General features: G+C 45.0%; 1 protein-coding gene across 1 annotated transcript; it reads left to right on the forward strand.

Moving 5' to 3' along the window:
- Window positions 1-556: 556 nt before the first annotated feature.
- On the forward strand, window positions 557-19,761 carry psmf1 (proteasome inhibitor subunit 1). Its single transcript, XM_079507303.1, has 7 exons — window positions 557-1,058; window positions 3,262-3,414; window positions 3,705-3,787; window positions 11,712-11,903; window positions 12,524-12,580; window positions 14,039-14,188; window positions 19,507-19,761. The coding sequence occupies exons 1-7, from the start codon at window positions 930-932 to the stop codon at window positions 19,556-19,558; spliced, it is 816 nt and encodes a 271-aa protein (XP_079363429.1). The 5' UTR covers window positions 557-929; the 3' UTR covers window positions 19,559-19,761.
- The last annotated feature ends 467 nt before the right edge of the window (window positions 19,762-20,228 follow it).

Here is a 20,228-nt window from a genome sequence, read left to right on the forward strand (position 1 = left end):
AGAAAAACGTGGAATATCTTCTTATCTATCCATACCATTTTAACCCATTTTGGGCGGGAACCCCTTTAGGTGTTTTAAACATTACGTTATAATTTAGCTATTGAAAAATAGCAGATCTACAAGCTCGTAGCGCGCCACCGAGTGGCGCGCTATGAGCTTGTAGGTCTGCTATTTTTGAAAAATCGTGAAAACATTTATTGGAGGATTTAGAAGATTTTTTTTTTAATTTTGAGGTCAGGCCTACATCCAGGGCATAAATGTTTTCAGATGGTGGTCCGCAGCAGACACATTATTAGGCCACTTGAAAATGAAACACTGCTTTAAACGACATTAGGAAACAAGCTAAAAAAAGAAAAACTCTAAACTGCAAAGTCTACAAATATAAAGCAACCTTACAGTAAATCAAGCCCAAAGTCGCTTATACCAAGCAGCGGGCATGGCAACGCTGTTTGAGACGCCGTGAGCCTATAGTCTCGCGTTACCAGACTATATTCCACAGTCTCCGAATGATGTAAGCAGTCTGGTAACGCGAGACTATGTGCCTACCGTTTTATTGTGAAGGGCCGGAAGCGGAAGCACTATAGTGTTTCCGTGTGGTTTTCTTGCCGGCAGGAGGTGTTTTTATTTATTTTACTTCACGTTCAGTTTCAATTCAGAGGAAACAAAACACATTGAGAGACGCTTCTTCCCTCCTGGTCTGTACCGCGGACCACCTGGTTCTGCTTCTGTACCTTGCGGACCACCTCCGTACGGCGGACCACCTGGTTCTGGAGGACTAGGCCGTTGATAGACCGTGTTTTGGGTCGTTTAGTGTCGCTACCCGGGTGTTTATCTGTTGTAATACCGGTACAGTACGGTGTTGTTATTGTAATCTCGGTACAGTACGGTGGTGTGTTGTTATTGTAATCTCGGTACCGTACCGTGGTGATATGGCGGGTCTGGAGGTTCTGTACCACCTGGTCCAGGCCGGTATCAGCTGCTCTCAGGACGCTGTGGTGGTTCTGACCCACTGGGAGATGATCAAACACGGCCTGAGGTGTCTGGGCTCCGGAGACCAGGTAATATAATTAAAACCATAATGTATACATGAATGTGTCTGGGTCTGGAGACCAGGTAATAATAACTATAATGTTTACATATCATATTAATAATTCATATACAATTTACAATACAATTTAGGCATTTATCAGACACTCTTAATCCAGAGCGATTTACATTAAGCTTAAGCAACAACAAAAAGCATGGCATCACATAGATAAAAGCTAAGAACGTAACAGTGGAATATCTATATAATGAAACTATACATATAAACTATACATATATAGTATACTATGCTATACATATGTACTATGAAGTGCTATGACTACATACAATGCAATTATAGTGCTGTCTACATAACATGCTAAGTCTGTATCAAATGCTATATATAAGTCTACAAAAGTGTATATAACATAATGTGGTTCTGAGTTCTGACTCACTGGGAGATGAACAGATACACATATGGGTGTCAGGGTTCTGGAGAGCATGGTATTGGGTGGTAATCATATGTATTATGTATAAATTCATATTTATAATTCATATACGGTGTCTTGGCTCTGGAGAGCAGGTCACCATTCAGTGTCAGAATGGATAAATACATCTACGAGAGTATAAATCTTAGGCTACATTCATTCCTATGTATACATTAATATTTATAATTAATATAACGAGTCTATAATAATGTGGTGGTTCTGACTCGGTGGGAGATGATCAGATAAACATGGGTGCAAATGTCTGGGTTCTGGAGAGCAGGTATTTGTACGTCTCTAAATGTTATGATGAATTGAACATGGTGGACCCTGTTGTAAACAAGCGTGATTCTTTATGGTGTCGTCCACAGTTAACAGTTGTGCTTGAAATCATGAAATGTACTGTAATTCTGCATACTGTGGATAAATACTTCAAATCAATCAATCAATCAATCAAATTGGGTCAATAATAAGCATCCATAGTTCATATGTAGGCCTAATATATAAAACTAGGGATGCACCAAAAGGGAAATTCTTGGCCGAATACCGAATATCCGAATATGATTAATATTATATCTGTTTTGCTACCATTGCTGTCATGGCCGTACCTTAAAGCTACCTGATTTATGGCAAAATAAATGGTTATGGAAAAACTTAACTTAAATAATAATCACTATTATGGGTCCATAAAACATTTATTCAGCTCTTTTGAATGCATTAATTGCATACACTATTCGGTGATATATTTTCTGCCTATTCGGGCCGAAACCTAATAGGCCGAAAATGCATTTTTAGCCATTTTCTGCCGAATATTTTCTGCAGCCGAATATTCGGTGCATCACTATATAAAACCATATATAATTCATATAATGCGGTGGTTCTGACTCACTGGGAGATGATCAAACACGGCCTCAGGTGTCTGGGCTCCGGAGACCAGGTACTAATAATAATAATAATGTATATACATTAATATGTATAATAATATAATGTGTCTGGGATCTGGAGACCTGCACGCAATAAACATTCATATTATCAATTAATTGTGCATAAAGTGAAGTATTTAAAACCTTGTTCTGTTTTAATCTTGATGATTATGGCGTACAGGTCATGCAAATAAAAACAATCCTATCTCAACAATTTTTATTTTTTTTAAACGAGAAATGTCAAATCTGTAAAGTATATTAATCATGTATGCAGTTACTACTTGGTCTGGGCTACTTTTGAACAAATCATTTCATCAATGGGGCGTGGCATGGAGGTGATCAGCCTGTGGCACTGTTGACACAACCTAGATTCTCTGTGGGGTTCAGGTCAGGCCTGTTGGCTGGTCAGTTAAGCACAGTAATACCATGGTCAGTACACCAGTTACTAGTAGTTTTAACACAGTAATACCATGGTCAGTACACCAGTTACTAGTAGTTTTAACACAGTAATACCATGGTCAGTACACCAGTTACTAGTAGTTTTAACACAGTAATACCATGGTCAGTACACCAGTTACTAGTAGTTTTAACACAGTAATACCATGGTCAGTACACCAGTTACTAGTAGTTTTAACACAGTAATACCATGGTCAGTACACCAGTTACTAGTAGTTTTAACACGGTAATACCATGGTCAGTACACCAGTTACTAGTAGTTTTGTGGGCAGGTGCCAAGTGCTGCTGGAAAATGAAGATAAGCATCGACATAAAGCTCTCTCTCTATCTCTCTCTCTCTCTCTCTCTCTCTCTCTCTCCCCCCCCACCATCAGTCGAGCAGTGACGACAGGAAGTCAGAGTTACTTCCTGCCGGCTGGAACGACAACAAGGAAGTGTACACGCTGCGTTACCGCGGTGACGATGGAAGCCACGCCCACGTGCTCAAAGCCATCACCGTTGACTCCTCCCTCCTCTTCAACCTGATGGTCGGTGTTCATCAATTATCCACTTTAATTGACCTGGTGGATTAATTTACTAGTTTAATTGACCTGGTGGATTAATTTACTAGTTTAATTAACCTGCTGGATTAATTTACTAGTTTAATTAACCGCCTCAGTGTTTGTACTGGTTCATGTGCAAGTAAATATAACTTGTGCCACACCTGTGCGTGCGTGCGTGCGTGCGTGCGTGCGTGCGTGCGTGCGTGCGTGCGTGCGTGCGTGTGTGCGTGCGTGCGTGTGTGTGTGTGTGTGTGTGTGTGCGTGCGTGCTTTCAGAACACCACCACACAGCAGGTGTCGGAGTTAACGGTGGTCATCGCTGATCACATCAATGAAGACCAGCTGCACTCATTTGACAGGTAGGTTGTCACTACGGCCTGGGCTACACCTATATGGGTCTTTTCATTTGACAGGTAGGTTGTCACTAAGGCCTGGGCTACACCTATATGGGTCTTTTCATTTGACAGGTAGGTTGTCACTAAGGCCTGGGCTACACCTATATGGGTCTTTTCATTTGACAGGTAGGTTGTCACTAAGGCCTGGGCTACACCTATATGGGTCTTTTCATTTGACAGGTAGGTTGTCACTACGCCGCGATAAAAGTGGGTTCGGCTCTGTAGAGCCTACAAGGTGACGTCATTTGAGGTTCGGGGGGGGGGTACCGTCCTAAAGTCGGCTCTTCGGTGCTACTTGGGCACTACAGCGGTAAAATAGGAGTATGGATCGGCCCTAAGGGGCCCTGGGGCCCTAAGGCCTGGGCTACACCTACTGTATAGGCTATGGATCGGCCCTGAGGCCTGGGCTACACCTACTGGATAGGCTATGGATCGGCCCTGAGGCCTGGGCTACACCTACTGTATAGGCTATGGATAGGCCCTAAGGCCTGGGCTACACCTACTGTATAGGCTATGGATAGGCCCTAAGGCCTGGGCTACACCTACTGGATAGGAGTATGAATCGGCCCTAAGGCCTGGGCTACACCTACTGTATAGGCTATGGATAGGCCCTGTACGACGTGTTCATTGACCTCGCCTATATTGTTACATCCCCTAAGACGTGTTCATTGACCTCGCCTATATTGTGTCATCCTCTAAGACGTGTTCATTGACCTCGCCTATATTGTGTCATCCTGTACGACGTGTTCATTGACCTCGCCTATATTGTGTCATCCCCTAAGACGTGTTCATTGACCTCGCCTATATTGTGTCATCCCCTAAGACGTGTTCATTGACCTCGCCTATATTGTTACATCCCCTAAGACGTGTTCATTGACCTCGCCTATATTGTTACATCCCCTAAGACGTGTTCATTGACCTCGCCTATATTGTGACATCCTGTACGACGTGTTCATTGACCTCGCCTATATTGTTACATCCCCTAAGACGTGTTCATTGACCTCGCCTATATTGTGTCATCCCCTAAGACGTGTTCATTGACCTCGCCTATATTGTGTCATCCCCTACGACGTGTTCATTGACCTCGCCTATATTGTGACATCCCCTAAGACGTGTTCATTGTGATGAAACGGTCCTATGGTTTCAGAGCTCTGATAAGACATAATGTTTTGTCAAAGGATAAATTGTAGACATGCCGGCAAGAGCAGCACAGCAGCAAAGTAGAGCAGAAGCAGCCTGAGTGGACTGGTGGTCTGGTGGACTGGTGGTCTGGTGGTCTGGTGGACTGGTGGTCTGGTGGTCTGGTGGACTGGTGGACTGGTGGTCTGGTGGACTGGTGGTCTGGTGGACTGGTGGTCTGGTGGACTGGTGGACTGGTGGTCTGGTGGACTGGTGGACTGGTGGTCTGGTGGACTGGTGGACTGGTGGACTGGTGGTCTGGTGGTCTGGTGGTCTGGTGGACTGGTGGTCTGGTGGACTGGTGGTCTGGTGGTCTGGTGGACTGGTGGACTGGTGGTCTGGTGGACTGGTGGACTGGTGGACTGGTGGTCTGGTGGACTGGTGGACTGGTGGTCTGGTGGACTGGTGGTCTGGTGGACTGGTGGTCTGGTGGACTGGTGGACTGGTGGACTGGTGGACTGGTGGTCTGGTGGTCTGGTGGACTGGTGGCGACACTTCAATTCTAGAGGGAAATTAGAGGAAACGGTTTCAGTTCCTCATTTAGGCCCAATTAGGGCCTAATGCCCTTTAGGTTCCAATGTGTTAACACTTTGATTGCTACAAGATCTCGGCAGGCCTATTTGGATGTTGCTACCGTTTAACATTGCACAAAGGCCTTGTTCGGGGGCCCACAGCAAAATGTTCTCTTATAGCGAGAATCACACGCATACATCAAAAGAAAGCTGAACTCGTCCACTTCAATTAAAAAAATACATTTTGATTTTACCATGTTCCATTCTGGAGATATTGACCTTTTTGCAACACCTGCATTTGCCTGGAAGTGGTTATCTTGAACAGCGAGCAGAGTTATGGATGGTTTAAAGTCCGAGACATTGACAGGCAGATATAAAATTGAACCCAATAAATATCCTATACATCCTATACACCGAATGAAAGCCCTGAATGTGTACTTTTACGAGGAACACAGTAAACATTGATCCCATCTACAGTTAGACAGTAATTGAATGCAGCTTGTGCCCACCAGATAACTTCAGAGAAGACATGGACGTGAACTCCTCAATATTCACAAAATAAGGCCTATAGCGACATATAAATACTATATACCGTATGAAACAGAAGACTCTCTGCTTTCATAAGAAAAAAACTTCTACTGTAGTAATAATAAAAATCACACCCATGTGAAGTGAGTGGTGCAACTCTGTCCCATATTCTGTTCTCTGCTTATTCAATACAGCTCGCTATATACGGACTGAGGCAGAAAGTCATGTAAACCTTTTATTTACAGTTTGGTCTGTAAACTTCTGTAATAATAAAAATCACACCCCTGTGAAGTGAGCGTTGCAACTGTTCTGTACTTATTCACTACAGCTCGCTATATACGGACTGAGACAGAAAGTCATGTAAACCTTTTATTTACAGTTTGGTCTGTAAACTTCTACTGTAATAATAAAAATCACACCCCTGTGAAGTGAGCGGTGCAACTGTCCGCTATGAGGCTGGCCAAGCCAGGCTATGGGCATGCAGCTTGGGGGCGATGGAGAAAAACACCACGGTTTAGGACGCGGAAAAGTTCGTTATACATTACACCCGGGTCGATTACGTCCCCGACGCGTTATTGCGGTCTTATCACTACAATTATAATGAATAAAAAAGCGTTACAATCACACGTCCGAGCGATCTCCGATTATGACGGCTCTGCATGGCGATACGTGATCCACCAACGGAACACTCTGTTGTCGTGGCGGCCCCTCGATACTGTGGTTAGTTCGTAGTATTGTAGGCTCGGGGATCGTTTGGTCGCTACAGTATGAAGAAGGAAACCTGCATCTGTCCATGTGTGTTGCAGACGTTATGCAATGGCGATTCGGTGCATATGTGTTTAGGCAGCGTTCCGTTCATCATGTTTTTTTCCGAGAGACAGAGGAGAGCAACCATCTCGCAAGATCCTCCTCCTGGAGAAACAGGAGGGGAGGGGGGAATCGAGTATTATAGTGTTGGGTGAAATGTCCGAGGTGGAAAGCCTGGTGAGGCGAGGTTAGGTGAAATTTGATTATTTTCACACACCGACTAGATCGGCATGGGCGCATCCATTACACTGGCTTCTACACGTAAAGCGGCCCGACCTCCTGTTTTCAGGAGGGGAGGCCCATTGGAGTGTGTATCCAATGGGCCTCTCTGTCTCTGCCCTTTAGGTTCCAATGTATTAAGAGTGTGTATCCAATGGGCCTCTCTGATGCCCTTTAGGTTCCAATGTGTTAAGAGTGTGTATCCAATGGGCCTCTCTGGGCCTCTCTGTGTTAAGAGTGTGTATCCAATGGGCCTCTCTGTGTTAAGAGTGTGTATCCAATGGGCCTCTCTGGGCCTCTCTGTGTTAAGAGTGTGTATCCAATGGGCCTCTCTGTGTTAAGAGTGTGTATCCAATGGGCCTCTCTGGGCCTCTCTGTGTTAAGAGTGTGTATCCAATGGGGCTCTCTGTGTTAAGAGTGTGTATCCAATGGGCCTCTCTGTGTTAAGAGTGTGTATCCAATGGGCCTCTCTGTGTTAAGCGTGTGTATCCAATGGGCCTCTCTGTGTTAAGAGTGTGTATCAAATGGGCATCTCTGTGTTAAGAGTGTGTATCCAATGGGCCTCTCTGTGTTAAGAGTGTGTATCAAATGGGCATCTCTGTGTTAAGAGTGTGTATACAATGGGCCTCTCTGGGCCTCTCTGTGTTAAGAGTGTGTATCCAATGGGCCTCTCTGTGTTAAGAGTGTGTATCCAATGGGCCTCTCTGGGCCTCTCTGTGTTAAGAGTGTGTATCCAATGGGCCTCTCTGGGCCTCTCTGTGTTAAGAGTGTGTATCCAATGGGCCTCTCTGTGTTAAGAGTGTGTATCCAATGGGCCTCTCTGTGTTAAGAGTGTGTATCCAATGGGCCTCTCTGTGTTAAGAGTGTGTATCAAATGGGCCTCTCTGTGTTAAGAGTGTGTATCCAATGGGCCTCTCTGTGTTAAGAGTGTGTATCCAATGGGCCTCTCTGGGCCTCTCTGTGTTAAGAGTGTGTATCCAATGGGCCTCTCTGGGCCTCTCTGTGTTAAGAGTGTGTATCCAATGGGCCTCTCTGGGCCTCTCTGTGTTAAGAGTGTGTATCCAATGGGCCTCTCTGTGTTAAGAGTGTGTATCCAATGGGCCTCTCTGTGTTAAGAGTGTGTATCCAATGGGCCTCTCTGTGTTAAGAGTGTGTATCCAATGGGCCTCTCTGTGTTAAGAGTGTGTATCCAATGGGCCTCTCTGGGCCTCTCTGTGTTAAGAGTGTGTATCCAATGGGCCTCTCTGGGCCTCTCTGTGTTAAGAGTGTGTATCCAATGGGCCTCTCTGGGCCTCTCTGTGTTCAGAGTGTGTATCCAATGGGCCTCTCTGGGCCTCTCTGTGTTAAGAGTGTGTATCCAATGGGCCTCTCTGTGTTAAGAGTGTGTATCCAATGGGCCTCTCTGTGTTCAGAGTGTGTATCCAATGGGCCTCTCTGTGTTAAGAGTGTGTATCCAATGGGCCTCTCTGTGTTAAGAGTGTGTATCCAATGGGCCTCTCTGTGTTAAGAGTGTGTATCCAATGGGCCTCTCTGGGCCTCTCTGTGTTAAGAGTGTGTATCCAATGGGCCTCTCTGTGTTAAGAGTGTGTATCCAATGGGCCTCTCTGTGTTAAGAGTGTGTATCCAATGGGCCTCTTTGTTAAGAGTGTGTATCCAATGGGCCTCTCTGTGTTAAGAGTGTGTATCCAATGGGCCTCTCTGTGTTAAGAGTGTGTATCCAATGGGCCTCTCTGTGTTAAGAGTGTGTATCCAATGGGCCTCTCTGTGTTAAGAGTGTGTATCCAATGGGCCTCTCTGTGTTAAGAGTGTGTATCCAATGGGCCTCTCTGTGTTAAGAGTGTGTATCCAATGGGCCTCTTTGTTAAGAGTGTGTATCCAATGGGCCTCTCTGTGTTCAGAGTGTGTATCCAATGGGCCTCTCTGTGTTCAGAGTATGTATCCAATGGGCCTCTCTGTGTTCAGAGTGTGTATCCAATGGGCCTCCTCTGTGTTCAGAGTGTGTATCCAATGGGCCTCTCTGGGCCTCTCTGTGTTCAGAGTGTGTATCCAATGGGCCTCTCTGTGTTCAGAGTGTGTATCCAATGGGCCTCTCTGGGCCTCTCTGTGTTCAGAGTGTGTATCCAATGGGCCTCTCTGTGTTAAGAGTGTGTATCCAATGGGCCTCTCTGTGTTCAGAGTGTGTATCCAATGGCGTGTATCCAATGACGTAAATTAAACATCAAAACATTAAACGCCATTGACATTGAAAGGACAATGTATGTCATATGTAAACGAGCAAATCAGCTAACCAATCACAGGCAACAGGCATTCTGATTGGCCAATATGAGATGATTCATGATGATGTATGATGATAAGAGCGCCCCTCACTTCACACAGGTGTGATTTTTCTTTAATACAGTGATATGAGGTAGGGGGCGGGCAATATGAACAAATATTATTATCACAATATCTTTCAGAAATGATCACAATATTGATATTCATCTGGATTTGTTTGTTTTTATATAATCTATATAATCAATTTGTTTTTATGCTGATAGTCTATTAGTTTTTTATGCAAATAGATAGAGGGATAGATGGATAAAATTCATTTTATGTTGCTCATGTATGGATGGATGGACAGACAGACTTTCTATCCGTTTTTATCCTGCTGTTCTATCGTGTGAGATTCGGTGCAGGGCACCGCAGACTACTCGATGGTACTATTAGTATTGTAACATTCTCCTTGTCTTTGACTGCTTCAGTTCAGACCATCGTACATATACACCTCGGCGTGGTGGAAGGAGGTAGTGGGGGGATCTTTGCCTTTTTTCCGTCGCTCCTTATGCAGGCTACTGACTAATATGTACCCAGCCAAGTCGGTCATTCGTATTATCATTTGCGCTGCGCACACGATTTTGTAAGCGAGGTGCTGAGCGATGGTTGTTTTGGTAGAATCCGTGCACACGTGCACTCTTTGAGTGCACGGCCGCACGCTGTTTCACCCACGTTTGGTTAAAAGTTATCGAGTGATGTTTGAACATTAAACTTTCCAAATAACTTTAGTATTCAACGTGTCGGGGTCCTAGCAACTCCTTCTGTGCTATCATGCTATCCTGCAGCTCCGCTGCTGACAGGGAAGAGAAGTACTGAGCAGCAACACATGGAGGGGCGGGGCGGTGGGAGCAAAAGGGACAGATCTTCAAATGAACGCCGCATTGAGTCTCGACACGTTGTTAGCTTGTAGATCTGCTCTTTTTGGCGAACGACACCGCCGTACTATATAAATGTAGGTATAGAACCGCGACTATGGACTGTACACTTGCTGTAGAGCCTTGTCTTTATCACGATTGAACGGTCAAATTCTGTAGTCGCACGGGTGCTACAAAGTGAATTTGACAACTCGCACGGTGATATTTTAACTCGCAAATGCGAGTACCTAGTCGCACTGTCGAGCCCTGCCAGTGTATGTAGTGCCATAGCATACTCTAGGTTACCAGTGTATGTAGAGCCATAGCATACTCTAGGTTACCAGTGTATGTAGTGCCATAGCATACTCTAGGTTACCAGTGTATGTAGTGCCATAGCATACTCTAGGTTACCAGTGTATGTAGTGCCATAGCATACTCTAGGTTACCAGTGTATGTAGTGCCATAGCATACTCTAGGTTACCAGTGTATGTAGTGCCATAGCATACTCTAGGTTACCAGTGTATGTAGTGCCATAGCATACTCTAGGTTACCAGTGTATGTAGTGCCATAGCATACTCTAGGTTACCAGTGTATGTAGTGCCATAGCATACTCTAGGTTACCAGTGTATGTAGTGCCATAGCATACTCTAGGTTACCAGTGTATGTAGTGCCATAGCATACTCTAGGTTACCAGTGTATGTAGTGCCATAGCATACTCTAGGTTACCAGTGTATGTAGTGCCTAGCCATAGCATACTCTAGGTTACCAGTGTATGTAGTGCCATAGCATACTCTAGGTTACCAGTGCTTATTTGCAGTTTTATGTTCCCCAATTCTATTTTTTAGAGGTCGTTTGGTTTGGCCGACATAAGCCAAACCACATGGGTATTTCAATAAGCATATCACATGTGTAGAGTTGGGTATTTCAATAAGAACCACATGGGTAGAGTTGGGTATTTCAATAAGAACCACATGGGTAGAGTTGGGTATTTCAATAAGAACCACATGTGTAGAGTTGGGTATTTCAATAAGCAAACCACATGGGTAGAGTTGGGTATTTCAATAAGAACCACATGGGTAGAGTTGGGTATTTCAATAAGCAAACCACATGTGTAGAGTTGGGTATTTCAATAAGAACCACATGGGTAGAGTTGGGTATTTCAATAAGAACCACATGGGTAGAGTTGGGTATTTCAATAAGAACCACATGTGTAGAGTTGGGTATTTCAATAAGCAAACCACATGGGTAGAGTTGGGTATTTCAATAAGAACCACATGGGTAGAGTTGGGTATTTCAATAAGAACCACATGGGTAGAGTTGGGTATTTCAATAAGAACCACATGGGTAGAGTTGGGTATTTCAATAAGAACCACATGGGTAGAGTTGGGTATTTCAATAAGAACCACATGGGTAGAGTTGGGTATTTCAATAAGAACCACATGTGTAGAGTTGCAATTGATGTTGTTTCCCCTGCAGGGTCTATAAGGACTCTCAGGCTCTCTCGGAGCAGGTGAGGAGACATCTGGTGTCTCCAGAGGAACGAGGAGGAGGAGGAGGAGGACGGAGGAAGGACAAGAAGACCAAGACGGAGCAGGAAGAGCAGAGAGATGACCACGACCCTCTACGCATCCCTACGAGACACCCGCGCGCTGGAACACACCCACACTGGTGAGTTCTACCCTCTATGCCAGAGCCATAAATTTAGCAGAATGCACTTTTATTTTAGGAGGATTGCGTAACAAGAGCTTCTAGGCTGTAGAGCGATGCGACCGGTTGTGATATCACTAATTTGACGGAGATTAATCAATCTCCGTCTCGGGCACATGACCGTACTAATTACCATGACGGACATCTACGTCATGGGCCCTTAAACTGTTTTAACAGTCTTTGTATTGTGTTGTGCTTGAAATGTACTGTAATTCTGCAAACTGTTAATAAATACTTCAATCAATCAGATGTTTGACCTCCACAATGACCTTGACACTGCGTTTCCAAGTCAGAGCAGCCAGACACCAGATATCTGGTCCGCCAGAGTTAGCAATAATTTGTTTATTTGTAAAGTTATTATTCTATAAGAGGTTTGTAATCGTTCATTTATAACGTGTGTGTGTGTGTGTGTGTGTGTGTGTGTGTGTGTGTGTGTGTGTGTGTGTGTGTGTGTGTGTGTGTGTGTGTGTGTGTGTGTGTGTGTGTGTGTGTGTGTGTGTGTGTGTGTGTGTGTGTGTGTGTGTGTGTGTGTGTGTGTGTGTGTGTGTGTGTGTGTGTGTGTGTGTGTGTGTGTGTGTCAGGTCAGATCCCATGGGTCCTCCTTTCGCAGCAGGAGGTGCAGACCTGGACCCGTTAGGGTGAGTCTCCTATAGATATTAAAAACTAGACGCCTCATTGGACGCTGCAGTTCGTTGGAGCGACCTCATTGGACGCTGCAGTTGGTTGGAGTGACCTCATTGGTCGCTGCAGTTCATTGGAGCGACCTCATTGGCCACTGCAGTTGGTTGGAGCGACCTCATTGGCCGCTGCAGTTGGTTGTAGCGATGTGTGTTGAAGGATGGGTGGAGTCACACTGGGAGAGGAAGTACGCCGGAAGAGTGGAAGGCTACGCTACGTCACGCTGCCACTCAAGTGACTACTGGCCAATCACAGCGCATCTTTTCACGGACACGTGGAAAACGGACAGCTAAGGCACTACAGCTAAGAGCTTGTAGATCTGCTATTTTTTGAAAATGTGATGCATGTGGAAAAGGACCCATGTGTACATGCTATTATTTAGTTATTTAGTGTTATTTAGTGGTGCTAGGCCACTCCTATAGACAGCTGTGTGTGGTGCTAGGCCACTCCTATAGACAGCTGTGTGTGTCCCTGGTGGTGCTAGGCCACTCCTATAGACAGCTGTGTGTGGTGCTAGGCCACTCCTATAGACAGCTGTGTGTGTCCCTGGTGGTGCTAGGCCACTCCTATAGACAGCTGTGAGTGGTGCTAGGCCACTCCTATAGACAGCTGTGTGTGTCCCTGGTGGTGCTAGGCCACTCCTATAGACAGCTGTGTGTGGTGCTAGGCCACTCCTATAGACAGCTGTGTGTGGTGCTAGGCCACTCCTATAGACAGCTGTGTGTGTCCCTGGTGGTGCTAGGCCACTCCTATAGACAGCTGTGTGTGGTGCTAGGCCACTCCTATAGACAGCTGTGTGTGTGGTGCTAGGCCACTCCTATAGACAGCTGTGAGTGGTGCTAGGCCACTCCTATAGACAGCTGTGAGTGGTGCTAGGCCACTCCTATAGACAGCTGTGTGTGTCCCTGGCAGCTAGGCCACTCCTATAGACAGCTGTGTGTGGTGCTAGGCCACTCCTATAGACAGCTGTGAGTGGTGCTAGGCCACTCCTATAGACAGCTGTGTGTGTCCCTGGCAGCTAGGCCACTCCTATAGACAGCTGTGTGTGTCCCTGGCAGCATGGGTCTGTCCGTCCGTCCGTCTGAGCACGGAAATAGTGTTTGTTGACCACCAACTGTCACTGTTGCGCAGCCTAAGACACGCACACACACACACACAGACACACAAGCCAGGGAGGAGGGCTTCTACGGTACGGTACAGTACCAGTGCAGTTCAGTTACAGTACCAGAACCACTCAGTTCAGGTGGGTCTGATTTCAGTTTATTTTACATGTTCTTTTCGTGTGTGTGTGTGTGTGTGTGTGTGTGTGTGTGTGTGTGTGTGTGTGTGTGTGTGTGTGTGTGTGTGTGTGTGTGTGTGTGTGTGTGTGTGTGTGTGTGTGTGTGTGTGTGTGTGTGTGTGTGTGTGTGTGTGTGTGTGATGCGTGGGGGAGGGGGGATGATCGTGGACCCTCTGCGGTCAGGGTACCCCCGCGCGCCCAGCGGCATCCCAGACATCCTGCCTCCAGGAGCCGTGCCCCCGGGGGCCCGCTTCGACCCCTTTGGGCCTGTGGGACGCCACCGACCAGGGTACGTACACACACACCACATACACACACACACACACTACACACACACACACGCACTCACACATACACACACACTTCAAAATAATGTATTTTGTTGCTGTATTTTGTTTTTGTTGTTTTTCATACCTATGTTTGATTACTCTGTCTATTTACTATTTGTATAGTATCTTTGAACCACATAAAGCCTCCTAGGGTTTCTATATCTTTGGTTTAGAACCACATAAAACCTCCTAGGGTTTCTATATCTTTGGTCAGAACCACATAAAGCCTCCTAGGGTTTCTATATCTTTGGTGAGAACCACATAAAGCCTCCTAGGGTTTCTATATCTTTGGTCAGAACCACATAAAGCCTCCTAGGGTTTCTATATCTTTGGTCAGAACCACATAAAGACTCCAAGGGTTTCTATATCTTTGGTGAGAACCACATAAAGCCTCCTAGGGTTTCTATATCTTTGGTCAGAACCACATAAAGCCTCCTAGGGTTTCTATATCTTTGGTCAGAACCACATAAAGCCTCCTAGGGTTTCTATATCTTTGGTCAGAACCACATAAAACCTCCAAGGGTTTCTATATCTTTGAACCACATAAAGCCTCCTAGGGTTTCTATATCTTTGAACCACATAAAGCCTCCTAGGGTTTCTATATCTTTGAACCACATAAAGCCTCCTAGGGTTTCTATATCTTTGGTGAGAACCACATAAAGACTCCAAGGGTTTCTATATCTTTGGTGAGAACCACATAAAGACTCCTAGGGTTTCTATATCTTTGGTGAGAACCACATAAAGACTCCTAGGGTTTCTATATCTTTGGTCAGAACCACATAAAGACTCCAAGGGTTTCTATATCTTTGGTCAGAACCACATAAAGCCTCCAAGGGTTTCTATATCTTTGGTGAGAACCACATAAAGACTCCTAGGGTTTCTATATCTTTGGTGAGAACCACATAAAGACTCCTAGGGTTTCTATATCTTTGGTCAGAACCACATAAAGACTCCTAGGGTTTCTATATCTTTGGTCAGAACCACATAAAGCCTCCTAGGGTTTCTATATCTTTGGTGAGAACCACATAAAGCCTCCTAGGGTTTCTATATCTTTGGTCAGAACCACATAAAGCCTCCTAGGGTTTCTATATCTTTGAACCACATAAAGCCTCCAAGGGTTTCTATATCTTTGGTCAGAATCACATAAAGCCTCCTAGGGTTTCTATATCTTTGGTCAGAACCACATAAAGCCTCCTAGGGTTTCTATATCTTTGAACCACATAAAGCCTCCTAGGGTTTCTATATCTTTGGTCAGAACCACATAAAGCCTCCAAGGGTTTCTATATCTTTGGTCAGAACCACATAAAGCCTCCAAGGGTTTCTATATCTTTGGTCAGAACCACATAAAGCCTCCAAGGGTTTCTATATCTTTGAACCACATAAAGACTCCAAGGGTTTCTATATCTTTGGTCAGAACCACATAAAGCCTCCAAGGGTTTCTATATCTTTGGTCAGAACCACATAAAGCCTCCAAGGGTTTCTATATCTTTGGTGAGAACCACATAAAGACTCCTAGGGTTTCTATATCTTTGGTGAGAACCACATAAAGACTCCTAGGGTTTCTATATCTTTGAACCACATAAAGCCTCCTAGGGTTTCTATATCTTTGGTCAGAACCACATAAAGCCTCCTAGGGTTTCTATATCTTTGGTCAGAACCACATAAAGCCTCCAAGGGTTTCTATATCTTTGGTCAGAACCACATAAAGCCTCCAAGGGTTTCTATATCTTTGGTCAGAACCACATAAAGCCTCCAAGGGTTTCTATATCTTTGAACCACATAAAGAATCCAAGGGTTTCTATATCTTTGGTCAGAACCACATAAAGCCTCCAAGGGTTTCTATATCTTTGGTCAGAACCACATAAAGCCTCCAGGGTTTCTTTTCTCACCTGCACATATTTCTCTTTTATTGATGTTACCCTTTTTTGTTTTTATCGTGCAAATAAACTAAACTAAACTAAACTAAACTAAACACACACACACACACACACACACACACCATACACACATTCAGTGTTTGTTTTTTGGCAGCAAATTTCTATTTTTAGTCCAGTCATATCTTTGTAATGAAACTTGAGTCCTATTTTAGTCACCTGGAATGTCTTAGTGTTAGTCTCTTTTTAGTCAAATAAATGTCATAGGATTTTAGTCGACGAAATCCGCAGTTGATTTAGTCGACTAAAATGTGTTTTCTCCCTGTAGGACTCAGAGCAGCGTATAAAACACTATATCTGTTCAGGAAGGTCAGCTCTCTTCTTCAACGACTCCCTGATTACAGTAATCGACCAAATGACACTTTCAGAGTTATGGACCTGGTCAGCCTGCACTGACATGCATAAGATCTGGTCATCCCAGCTTAGTAAGATAAGATAAGATCTGGTCATCCCAGCTTAGTAAGATAAGATAAGATCTGGTCATCCCAGCTTAGTAAGATGTTCACAGTACAAATATTTAGGACGACCGTAGAGACGATTCTACTCTATGGCTCAGAGACATGGACACTTTCAAAGAAACTAGAGAAACGGCTGGATGGCCCTTACACCCGCCTTCTACTGAGAGGATGGCCCTTACACCCGCCTTCTACTGAGAGGATGGCCCTTACACCCGCCTTCTAATGAGAGGATGGCCCTTACACCCGCCTTCTAATGAGAGGATGGCCCTTACACCCTCCTTCTAATGAGAGGATGGCCCTTACACCCTCCTTCTAATGAGAGGATGGCCCTTACACCCTCCTTCTAATGAGAGCGCAAAATCTGTCTTGGACTAATCTAATATATGGCAACCTTCCCCGTGTTTCTTCACTAGTCCAAAAAAGCAGGTGGCTTGTTGCGCACATCCAGTTCCTGGCTGGTGCTGGACTAAGGTAGATACATCCAGTTCCTGGCTGGTGCTGGACTAAGGTAGATACATCCAGTTCCTGGCTGGTGCTGGACTAAGGTAGATACATCCAGTTCCTGGCTGGTGCTGGACTAAGGTAGATACATCCAGTTCCTGGTGCTGGACTAAGGTAGATACATCCAGTTCCTGGTGCTGGACTAAGGTAGATACATACAGTGAAGAAAGTAAGTCCATGGAGCAAAGCCTGTGTGCTACTACTGTCTTCACTAGTCCACCCATCGACTAATCTAATATACGGCAACCTTCCCTGTGTTTCTACACTAGTCCACCCATCGACTAATCTAATATACGGCAACCTTCCCCGTGTTTCTACACTAGTCCACCCATCTACTAATCTAATATACGGCAACCTTCCCCGTGTTTCTACACTAGTCCACCCATCTACTAATCTAATATACGGCAACCTTCCCCGTGTTTCTACACTAGTCCACCCATCTACTAATCTAATATACGGCAACCTTCCCTGTGTTTCTACACTAGTCCACCCATCGACTAATCTAATATACGGCAACCTTCCCCGTGTTTCTACACTAGTCCACCCATCTACTAATCTAATATACGGCAACCTTCCCTGTGTTTCTACACTAGTCCACCCATCTACTAATCTAATATACGGCAACCTTCCCCGTGTTTCTACACTAGTCCACCCATCTACTAATCTAATATACGGCAACCTTCCCCGTGTTTCTACACTAGTCCACCCATCTACTAATCTAATATACGGCAACCTTCCCCGTGTTTCTACACTAGTCCACCCATCTACTAATCTAATATACGGCAACCTTCCCCGTGTTTCTACACTAGTCCACCCATCTACTAATCTAATATACGGCAACCTTCCCTGTGTTTCTACACTAGTCCACCCATCGACTAATCTAATATACGGCAACCTTCCCCGTGTTTCTACACTAGTCCACCCATCTACTAATCTAATATACGGCAACCTTCCCTGTGTTTCTACACTAGTCCACCCATCTACTAATCTAATATACGGCAACCTTCCCTGTGTTTCTACACTAGTCCACCCATCGACTAATCTAATATACGGCAACCTTCCCTGTGTTTCTACACTAGTCCACCCATCGACTAATCTAATATACGGCAACCTTCCCTGTGTTTCTACACTAGTCCACCCATCGACTAATCTAATATACGGCAACCTTCCCTGTGTTTCTACACTAGTCCACCCATCGACTAATCTAATATACGGCAACCTTCCCTGTGTTTCTTCACTAGTCCACCCATCGACTAATCTAATATACGGCAACCTTCCCTGTGTTTCTACACTAGTCCACCCATCAACTAATCTAATATACGGCAACCTTCCCTGTGTTTCTACACTAGTCCACCCATCGACTAATCTAATATATGGCAACCTTCCCTGTGTTTCTACACTAGTCCACCCATCGACTAATCTAATATATGGCAACCTTCCCTGTGTTTCTTCACTAGTCCACCCATCGACTAATCTAATATACGGCAACCTTCCCTGTGTTTCTTCACTAGTCCACCCATCGACTAATCTAATATACGGCAACCTTCCCTGTGTTTCTTCACTAGTCCACCCATCGACTAATCTAATATACGGCAACCTTCCCTGTGTTTCTACACTAGTCCACCCATCGACTAATCTAATATATGGCAACCTTCCCTGTGTTTCTTCACTAGTCCACCCATCGACTAATCTAATATACGGCAACCTTCCCTGTGTTTCTTCACTAGTCCACCCATCGACTAATCTAATATACGGCAACCTTCCCTGTGTTTCTTCACTAGTCCACCCATCGACTAATCTAATATACGGCAACCTTCCCTGTGTTTCTACACTAGTCCACCCATCAACTAATCTAATATACGGCAACCTTCCCTGTGTTTCTACACTAGTCCACCCATCAACTAATCTAATATATGGCAACCTTCCCTGTGTTTCTACACTAGTCCACCCATCAACTAATCTAATATACAGCAACCTTCCCTGTGTTTCTACACTAGTCCACCCATCAACTAATCTAATATACAGCAACCTTCCCCGTGTTTCTTCACTAGTCCGATCCAGAAGAACACAGTTTGCCGGCCACTGCTACAGAGCTGACAATGAGGTTATATCTTCCCTTGTTCTCTGGAGTCCTGCCTCAGGGTGGACTCCAGAGGTAGAAAACTGTTGTTCCCTGATGTCATCGCTAGGGACACATGCATCAGTAAGCAGGAACTGGGGATGGCAATGAAGGACCGGGAAGTCTGGCATGGTCATGGAGATCATGGCGTTGTGAAATCCATGATCTCGACCGCGGTCGAACAATGATGATGATGTATGTAATGTGTGTGTTGTGTTGTTGTGTAACTATTTTATAATTGTCGTTTTGTGTCGTTTGACTGACAGGCCGGATCCAGACCACCTCCCGCCTCCCGGATATGACGACATGTACATGTAGAACTGACATCACTTCCTGTCATCCGGACTCCTGGCCAATAGGGAGGCACTGTCTTTTCTTCCTGACCAATAGGGAGGCACTGTCTTTTCTGCCACGCTCCCTATAAAGCACATAGGCCTAGAATACAAAGCTGAGTTTTTGTTAAGCTGACTTTCTGTTTTTGATTCAGATAAAAATAAATAGTTTTTGGGCTTATGAATTTACATGGATTGTCTTTCTTCTATATTTAGTAATAATAATAATAATAATAATTCAACTTGGAACTGGGACATTCTGGATTCATTGAATTGGTTCCCCACTGCCAGTGGGAGCCAAACTCACACCGGAAGTGCAATGAATACATGGCAGTGAATGGAGCCGGCTGGACCAGCTCATAACAAACACTATTTATTATGAACCATTGAGACCTTTGTCATATAATCGGTTCAGGAATATAAAAGAAGACATAATTATCACAGGTTGTTTTCTGATCACTTGCTCTTCATTGTGCACAGAGTGTAGCCTCCAGCAGGGGGAGTAGTTTACCCACAGCCTCCAGCAGGGGGAGTGGGTTTACCCAGAGCCTCCAGCAGGGGGAGTGGGTTTACCCAGAGCCTCCAGCAGGGGGAGTAGTTTACCCAGAGCCTCCAGCAGGGGGGGTGGGTTTACCCAGAGCCTCCAGCAGGGGGAG

The sequence above is a fragment of the Electrona antarctica genome (genome assembly GCF_951216825.1).
Source record: "Electrona antarctica genome assembly, chromosome: 8".
NCBI classification, from domain to species: Eukaryota; Metazoa; Chordata; class Actinopteri; order Myctophiformes; family Myctophidae; genus Electrona; species Electrona antarctica.